This window comes from Tupaia chinensis, unplaced genomic scaffold, assembly GCF_000334495.1.
Source record: "Tupaia chinensis unplaced genomic scaffold, TupChi_1.0 Scaffold000350_1, whole genome shotgun sequence".
Classification (NCBI taxonomy): Eukaryota; Metazoa; Chordata; class Mammalia; order Scandentia; family Tupaiidae; genus Tupaia; species Tupaia belangeri.
The window spans coordinates 5,030,786-5,040,972 of NW_006159844.1; the positions used below are offsets into that span (position 1 = coordinate 5,030,786).

General features: G+C 37.6%; 1 protein-coding gene across 4 annotated transcripts in view; it reads left to right on the plus strand.

The window, feature by feature from the left end:
• The window catches only part of RALGAPA1 (Ral GTPase activating protein catalytic subunit alpha 1), a 223,837-nt gene that overhangs the window by 162,921 nt on the left and 50,729 nt on the right, over nt 1-10,187 (plus strand). For all 4 annotated transcript variants that reach the window (XM_014589290.2, XM_027773395.1, XM_006152371.3 and 1 more), the window contains one exon: nt 5,043-5,198. In XM_014589290.2, coding sequence (XP_014444776.1) covers nt 5,043-5,198 — 156 coding nt within the window. The remainder of the gene's footprint in view (nt 1-5,042; nt 5,199-10,187) is intronic.

A 10,187-nucleotide genomic window follows, 5' to 3' on the forward strand; every position in this document is an offset into this window, starting at 1 on the left:
CGCGCGCCCCCCCCCCCCCCCCCCCCCCCCCCCCCCGGGGGGGGGGGGGGGCAGAGGGGGGCCCTGTTTCTTCTTAAGGAAGTTACTTAAGCTCTCTAGCCTCTTGGCCTGTTTGTCAAAGATAATGTACTGGGCCAGTTAGTGTTGTGGTGGTTAAGGTGACTGAATATTAATGAATTCAGATTTGGCCAAGGATTCTTACACATGGCACTAGAAGCATGAACAACAAAGGAAAAGTGTAGATAATTGTACTTCATCAAAATTAAAATATTTTGTGCTTTGGTAGACATTATCAACAAAGTGAAAAGACAACTCGTGGAATTGGAGAAAATAATTGAAAATTATATTCAGTAATGTTGTTGTATCTAGACTATACGAAGAACTCATATAAACCAGCAATTAGAAGAGAATCCAATTCTTTTTTCATAGGTTTTTGCCTAAAGGTGTGTGTGCTCACCAGAGAGGGAGACAGAGACAGTGAGAGGGAAAGTGAGAAATCACCCCTTCGGGGAGGATGGCCATGCCACAATTTCTTCCTCTCCATTCTCTTCCCAGGATCTTAGGCATGCATGCACACACTCCCAGTTTGATTCTGAAGCCACGCAGTCTAGGACTTGAACCATGCTAGGCCATGTGACATTCAAGCGACATAAAAGCTACACCATCTGCTGGATCACAGAGAACCCAATTTTTTAAATGGCTAAAGGACGTGAACAGAGATGCTCTAGAAGATACACAAAAGCCCAATAATGAAAAGATGTGCAACATCATTTACTGTCAGGGAAAAGTAAATCAAACCCACAGTCAGTACCACTTCAGTCCCATTAGGTTGGATGGAAGAAAGAATGTAGATAATATCTATCATAGGCTAGAATCTGGGACAGCTTGAACCCTAGTAACTGCCAGTATGGATGTAAAATGGTGCAACTGCTGGGGACCAGCAGTTAGCATAATGGCTATGTCGCTGGACTCCCATGTAGTCGACTGCAGTTCGCATCCCGGACCCGGTGGCTTAAAACTCACGCCGGGTGTGTGTGTGCGTGCCCAAGATCCCGAGAGGAGAACGGAGAAGAAGGGATTGCGGCATGGCCATCCCCCGTGGGGGGTGATTTCTCGCTTTCTTTTTCTCTCTCTCTGTCTATCTGGCGAGTGCATGCACCCCCCTATAGCAAAAACCTCTCCAAAAAAAAAAAAATGGTGCAACTGCTATGGAGAAAGGTCTTGCACTTCATTAACACAGTAAATGCTGAGTTGCTATATGACCAAATACACTCCTAGGTATATATCTAACAGAAGTAAGAGCATATGTCCTATATATGAGTGTTTACAGCATGTTACTATTCATAATAGTAGCATGTTGGTAACAATCCAGATGTCTATTAATGGATGAGTGGATCAATAAAATGTGGCATATTCATACGATAGAATATTATTCATCTATACGGAATTATTGATACATGTTACAACATGAATGTACATTTCAAGTGAAAGAAACCAATCATGAAGACCACATACTGGAGTCCATTTATATATAATACTCACAATAGTTTTATCTATAGAAACACACAATAGGTTAGTTGTTTAGGACTGGTTGGGAGGATGAGCACCTAAAGGACTTGGTATTGCTTTTGAAAGTGGAAATTGCATTTATCTGTGAATATACCAAGGTCTATTAAATTATACAGAATGGACTTCTAGGAGGGTTGAGTAGATGTACTTTCCCTAGTCTTCATGTGAGTACAACAAAAATATTGGATATTATATTTAAAATGAACATAAGACTCCGAAAGGTAGAGAGAAGGCAGACAAACTAAGGACTTTGAGACTGAGGAACAATATAGTGATGACTTTCCTGTTTGCCTTTTGCCTCACGTATTCTAGACTTGGAGCTGAGGAAGACAACAACCTAGAAACACCAAAGGAGTAGACAAAAAAAAAGTCCCCCCAAAAGTCTGCTTTTCTAGCCAATAACCAGGAAAGGAAGAGCCTAGAGATGAGGGAAAAACTAGACAGTTAACTGCTATACTGCAGAAAATACCTCGGCTCCATCCCCTCCCTGACAGCAAAGGTTGAATAGATAGCCCAGACTCCCTTTGTGATGTTGTACAGAGTGTCCCCAACACCTCACCAGGGTAGTGTCAGGTAATGTCAGAGAATGCCCAGTAAAAAATTAAGTGTTATAACCCTGAAGCACATAAAATGGTAGCACTGGTAGCCTAATACATTATGATATGTGTTGATACATAATACCTTGAGCAACTAGTAAAATGTGAACAAAAGGTGCATTCAAAAAAATTATAAATAATGGAGCCAGCAGATGGCATAGCAGTTATATCCCTAGACTCCCACATGGCTGACCCCAGTTGGAGTCCTGGACCCAGTGGCTTGAAACTAATGCCAGGTGTATATGCCCAAGATTCCTGGAGGAAAAGGGTTTGCGAGATGGTCATTCCCTCTAGGAAGTGATTTCTCACTTTCTCTCTCACTGTCTCTGTTTCTCTCGTTGTCCAGCAAGGACATGTGCCCTAAGGAAAGAACCTCTCCCTCTCCCCCCCAAAAAAAGATAAATAAAAATAGAATTCTAGTAAATGTGCAAGTAACCCACAGGAGGCATGAAAACAGATACCTAAAACAAGCAAACAAAAACAAAACAAAAAATGAAATGTCAAGCTTAAGCCCTAACCTGTCAATAATTCCATGAAATGTAAACTGTATCTTAATATACCAATTAAGATACATATTGGCAGAGTGTTCTAAAAATGAACACCCACCTATGTGTTACCTAAAAGAACCTCACTTCAAATATAATAGTATATGCTGACAGAAAGTAAAAGAGTAGGAGTCAACCTGCAGCACAGGGGTTAAGAGGGGATTGGGCTGTATCCATGTGGTTGACTGTGATTTGAATCCCATTGCCATGGCTTGGAAAAGGCTGGGCATGTATGTGTGCACGTACCCAAAATTCTGACAGGAAAGAGAAATGGAGAAAAAGGATTGCACTGTGACTGTGCCACACTTGGAGGTGCTTTTTCTCCCTCATGGACATATATGCACTCTGGCAAGTAAAAAATTTTTAAGCGAAAGGTAGAAAAATTTTTATTTTACAAACATTAGCCAAAGGAAAACTAAATTGGCTCCATTAATGTTATATAAGGAGGAGGGACATTATATAATTATTAAAGGATCAATCCAACAGCAGAAGACATAGCAGTTCTAAATGTGCATGTACCATACAACGGAACTACAAAATTGTGAAACAAGCTCAATGAACCGAAAAAAAAAATGGATGAATCTGTAGTTAAGTTAGATACTTCACTCTTCTCTCAACAGTTGAGAGAACTAGACAACGACGACCACATGTACATAAGAATTTAATACCACCAGCAACCAACAGGATCTACTCTACATTTATAAAACACTCCACCAACTATGTCACGTTACACTTTTTTTTTTCAAATTTTGACAGAACATTTGCCAAGATAGACCATATCCTGCACCTTGAAACAAATCTCAACAAATTTTAAAGCATTGAAATCATAGAATATATCCTCTAACCATAATGGGGTCAAACTCAAAATCTTTTCCAAAAGATAACAGGATAATCTCTAAAAACTTGGAAAGACTAAGTACTGCTTAATTTCATTTATATAACATTCTTGAAACTACATCTATAAAAGTGAAGAACAGATGAGTGATTACTAGGGGTTACGGCAGGGATGGAGTGGAAAGGCAAGTGAAAAAGTAACATGGAGGGAGGGTGATCCTTTTTGGTGTTGAAAATATCCTGTCTCTTAACCATATCGGAGTCATTATCCTGATTGTGGCATATAGTTTTGCATTGGGTAAAGGGTATATGAGTTATTATCATTATTGTTATTTTACATCGTCATGTGAATCTACAATTTTCTTTAGATACTCAATTTAGAAAAGAAAAAAAACACTAATGAGTATTTTTCAAAGTACAAAAAGCAAGGTGCAGAGCATTGTATATACATACGCTGTGTGTGTACACATAATAATTGTTTATATGAAGAGTATTTGGGGGAGGATACTTAAATTGCTTTATGGGAGGGGAACTGAGTAGCTATAAACAAGAGATACAGAAAGAAGAATTTTATTGGGTGGTCGGAAAAGTCATAAGATGTTTTTCTATGTAGAAATGTGTCATGACTTTTCTGACAACCTAATGTATACCTTTTATACTTGAAAATTTTTAATTATATTAATGTATTGCTTAGTAAAAGAAATAAAAAGACTTAAGAGATTTATGCAAAATGATAGTAACAGCATAAAAACTATCCTGTCATTCATACATTCAGCCATTAGCAAATGATGTTATTTGAGGCACAGTTTACGTGGTGCAAGGATTTGTTTTTGTAATTCTCCATCTTATCAAATACTCAAGTTTTAGTACTTTAAGTATATGTGTAAGTGGTTTTCTCTGAGCAGAGAGATACAGGTTATTTTTCACTTCCCTTTTTCTTTACTGTATCTCCAGTTTTCTACAGTGAACGCAACTTCCTGGCTTCTGTGCATCGCATAAGTCCAGAGAATGTTATCCAAAGAATGACCTTGATATTGTATCAGTTTTTTAAGAGATCTTTTATTTTGTATTTTTGTTCTAAGTACTAACAAACAGTACACACCTAATTAATCATTTTAACAAGTTTGCATTACTGTTTTAATTTTTCCCTAAATAAATCCTTTCCAGATTTGTTTTTGCTCTCTTGTATTGGTCTCCCCCAACAGCCATTAATAATGTATTTTTAACACTTTATAGCCTACCAAAAGATAAGTAGTGCACAACAGATTTCTTTTTTAATTAATTCCTATTAATTAAAGATCCTGAAATACTTAAGGAAAAAAACACTACTGGGAATAGATCAGCTCTAACTAATAATTCTAGATGAAATATTGACTGGTAATATGCAAAAGACATTGTTCTGAGTGTTTTTGTAAAATGAGAAATTGGAGTCTTTTTCATTAGTGTGTTTGAGTTTTGTTTAGTTGACTAATTTCATGTGGGTCATCATTGCTTCCAGGTAAATCTTACAAACCATTGTGGTTTTATGGGAGGACTACAAAAAAATAAAAGCACTGGATTGACCACTCCATATTTTGCTACCTCTACAGTAGAAGTAATATTTCATGTATCAACAAGAATGCCTTCTGATTCTGATGACTCTTTGACCAAAAAAGTAAGTACTGAGAATAGTGTTAAAACCTTAGTAATTAAGAAAATTGATAAATAAAATGTTACATGTTATTTATCTAATTAATCAAGTAGTATTTCTGGGTGTAGTACTTCATTCTTCACCCAATGCTATCTTCCAAAATAGGATTGCCGTGCAGCAAACTGTTTTCCTTAAAGAACAAAGGTGTGATTAAAGGTTATAGTCTTTTTATTTTTTTTTTAATAAATTTTGTATTGTGTATATTTGAGGGCTAGCCAGGTAGCACAGTATAAAGCCCTGCAGATATAGATAGACAGACAGACAGACAGGGCTAGCTTGCTGGCCGACTGGCCAGCCATGGTTCAAATCACAGCCCCAGTGATTTGAAAAAACATTCTGGACATGTGTGTATGCATGCCCATTATCCTATTGGGATGAAGAAATGGAGGGAAAAGGATTGTGGCATTACCATGCCACGCTAAAGGATGTACACTTTCCCTCTCTCTCTTTCTCTCTCTCTCTCTCATGTACATTTGAGGTCTAAACATGTTATAGATTCAAAGTATATCGTAGGTTTAGATAGTAAAATGGTTACTGTCATCTCATACCTTTTTTTTGACAAGAGCAGTTCAAATCTATTAATAAAAATCTTAAATATCATACAATATTATTATATAGTCTTCATGTTGTACATAAAATCTCTAGACTTGTTCATTATATGTCTGCTACTTTGTATCCTTTGGCCTACACCTTCCCATTACTTCCTCCCAACCTTTCCTCTATCCCATAACTACTATTTATACTTCGTGTATTTTATTATATGCCACAAAGAAGTAAAATTATACAATTTCTTTTTATGTCTGGCTTTTTTCACTTAGCATAATTTCTTCAGGTCCATTCATGTTGTGACAAATGGCTAGATCTCCTTTTAAGAAACTGAATTATACTATTTGTATATATTTTCTTTATTCATTCATTCCTTGATAGATACTTAGGTTGTTTCTATATTTTGCCTGTTGTGAATAATGCTGCAGCAAACTTGGCAGTGCAGGATGTTTACAAGGTGATGATTTCATCTCCTTTGAATATATACTACATCCATAGATTTCTAGGTTATATTCTATTTTTAATTTCTTTAAAGACTTCCTTACTGGGGCCAACAGGTGGCATGGAGGTTAAGGCGCTGGATCCCACATGGCCAGCTTCACGGTCTTTTTTAAAAGACAGAATCTCTCATGTCACAGTCCTGCTCCCTCAACCTTCTGAGTAGGTAGGGCCAAAGACCTGCACCAGTATGCCCAGCTCTTGCAGACGAGCTCTTTCTCTGCTGCCTAGAGCTTGTGATTCTAATGCCTCAGCCTCCTGGGATCACAAGCAGGATTGTAACAAGAAAGATTGTCTTTTAAAAAATAATTTTTAAAAATACCTTTTTTTAATTAAAGAAAATTATGTTGGGGTTTTTTACTTAAAGTATATTAAATCTGATCATTGTATGGTACTCAATATTTTATTCCTGTGACTTTTGTAGAAGTATCAGATAATGGTTTCTTATTTCCATTTAAAATAGTCAGGAGGGCACAAAGACTTCAGGCTGAATGGCTTCAGAAATCTGAACAGAAATTTTATTATCTAAAGCCTTACAAGTCAAGAATGCCCACAAGATGATAGTGACCTCTTGAACCAATCATTGAATTAATCAATGCGCCTGGGATCTCTGCCCCTAATTTTGCCCTTAAAAATCCATTGGAAATACCTCAGGGAGGTATTTTCATCATGAGCTGCCTGCTCTCCATGGTCTTTGTGCATTGCAATATAGCTGTACTTTTCTTCATCAAAAATAAATAAATAAATAAAAAGCATCAGAAAGGTTTGTCTTTAATTATTTAAGAAAATTTTTAAATGGACATTTAACTATGATAAGGGTATCATAACAAATAAGACAAATCTTGGAGATGATTACACCACTTAAGAGTAGTTAGGGGCCCCACGGTGGCAGACCTTTCAGACTCAAAGCTCTGTGAGGCAGACCTACGTGAGGAAGGTTACCAGTTTATGTCAGGAGACCTTCCTGAGTATGTTGGGCGCACATGTGCTCGTGATCGGGGACTGGCTGAATTGGAGGTTTACTGTAGCATCAAGACCTTTTTAGCAGTGCTCTCTCTCTCACACACTCATGGAATTTTTTTTTAAAGTCTTTAAAAAATTGTTAAAGATGGTAGGTAAATTTACGGTACACAAGCTAACCCAGAGAGAGAGAGACAGTGAGAGGGAAAGTGAGAAACGATTCTTCACGGAGGATGGCCACACGGCAGTCCCTTCTCTTCCATTCTTCTCCTGGGATCTTGGGCATGTATGTACATGCACCCAACCTGAGTTTCAAGCCACTGGGTCCAAGACTCAAACCATGGTCAGCCATGTGGGAGTCCAGCAACACAACCGTTATGCCATCTGCTGGCCCTGGTAAATTTTTTTTAAATGTTGTTAAATGATTGCATTCTAGTTAAAGTTCTGATCTAAAAGGTGAAATGTTTACATAAGGGATTTATCAGAGAATTTTTAGAGATTAAGCTTTGAACATCAGTAGTTTGTTTTACCTTTTAAATGTAAAAAGAGTGTGTGTGTGTGTGTAAAATATATAATACAACATAAAATTTCTCAGTTTAATAATTTTAAAGTTTTTTTTTTTTTTTTGGAGAGGTTTTTGCTATAGGGTGCATGCACTCACCAGAAAGACAACAGAGACAGAAAGCGAGACAGAGAGACAGAAAGCGAGAAATCACCCCCGGGGGGATAGCCACGCCGCAATTCCTTCTCCTCCATTCTCCTCTCGGGATCCTGGGCATGCACGCACACGTGCCCAGCATGAGTTTAAGCCGCTGGGTCCGAGACTTGAACTGCAGTCGGCTACGTGGGAGTCCAGTGACATAGCCATTACGCTCACTGCTGGTCCCACGAAATTTTAAAGTTTTTTAAAACTATTTTTAACTAGTTCATCGGCTTTGAGTACATTTACAGTATTTTTAACATCACCAGTACACTCTTTGTTATTTTCATTTGATTCAAAATGCTTTTCCATTTCCCTTGTGATTTCTTCTTTGACCAATCTTATTTAGAAGTTGTTTAATCTCTAAGAATTTGGGACTTTTCCAGCTATCTTTCTCATACTGATTTCTAGTTTAGTTCCATTGTGATCTAAGATCAGATATTGTATGATTTCTGCTCCTTAAATTTGTTATAAAGTGTTTTGTGGCCTAGAATATGGTCTGTCTTGGTGAATATGCTGTGTGAGCTCGAGAAGAATGAGTAATCTTTTATTGTGTGAAGTACTCTATAGATGTCAACTCTACCCAGTTGATTTATAGTGTTGTTGAATTAATTTATTCTTTACTGAATTTCTGCCACTGAATCTGTCCATTTCTCATAAAGGTTATAAAAGTCCTCAACTTTGCAGTTCCATCAATTTTTAGCTTATATTTTGATGCTGTGTTGAGACACATCCATATTAGGGCATCGTTATGTTTTCATGGAATATCTACTCCTTAATCATTATGTAATGTCCCTCTTTATCCTTGACAACTTTCTTTGCTCTGAAGTTTGCATCTGAAATAATATAGTTAGTTCTGCTTCTTTTGAAAATTATTGTTAGGATGGTATGTCTTTCTCTATCCTTTTGCTTTTAATGTATGCCTCTTTATAGTGACTTTCTTATAGATAATATGAGGGGGCTTCAAAAAACTAGTACAAAGATAGAATTAAAATACAAATTTAAAGGGTCAGCAAGTGACATGTGGTTAGGGTGCTAGATTCTCATGTGGTTAACTGTGGTTTGAGTCCCAGACCCAGTGGCTTGAAACACACCAAGCGCATGTACGTGTGTGCCCAAAATTCCAAGAAGAAAAGGAAGGAGAAAGGATTGCAGTGTGGCCATTCCTGCAGGGGATAATTTCTTGCTTTCTGTCTCTCTGTCTCTCTAGCGAGCACACACATCCTATAGCAAAAATCTTAAAAAAATAAAATGCAAATTTAGGACTAGCTCCATGGGCTACTTGAGGGATGCCAGATCCTATATCATGACTGATTTGAACCCAGCCCACCTCAGCTCAGTCTTAAAACATACCAGGGATGGGAACCAGCAGTTAGCGTAATGGCTATGTCGCTGGACTCCCACGTAGTCAACCGCGGTTCGCTTCCCGGACCCGGTGGCTTAAAACTCACGCCGGGTGCGTGTGTGTACGTGCCCAAGATCCCAAGAGGAGAATGGAGGAGAAGGGATTGCGGCGTGACCATCCCCCCTGGGGGGTGATTTCTCGCTTTCTGTCTCTATGTCTCTCTCTGTCTGGCGAGCGCACGCGCCCTCTAGCAAAAATCTCTCAAAAAAAAAAAAAAAACATACCAGGGATGGGATGTTTGAGATTTGACAGACTGAAGGAAGATTAAGGGAAGGCAGTCTTGTCATTAATGAGACGTGTAAAGTGTGTTCTTCTCTGTCATATATATATATATATATATATATATTCACGCACATATCATATCATAATAAAGAAAAAAGTGGTTGTTTAATTCATTGCAAAGAATTCTGAAATTCATGCATAATTTTTCAATAATACGCATTTTTCATGAACTTTTTGAAGGTTCCTATATATAGTAGGGTCTTGTTTCGCTCTAATAGTCTCTGCCTTTAAATTGGTGTATTTAGAAACATTAATGTTTACAGTAATTATTAATATAGTTGGATTGATGTGTACCTCATTTGCTACTGTTGTCTATTTGTTGCCCTTGTTCTTTGTTCCTCTTTTTGTCTTCCATATGTTTTCTGACTTTTCTGATTTTTATTGAGCATTTTATATGGTTCCACTTATTTTCTTTCCTTTCTTACCGTATCAACTGTCCTTCCCCTCTCACTTTTTTTTTATTTTTTTCTGGAGAGATTTTTGCTATAGAGCATGTGCACTCACCAGAAAGACAGAGAGAGACAGAAAGACAGAAAGCAAGAAATCACCCCCCACCACCACC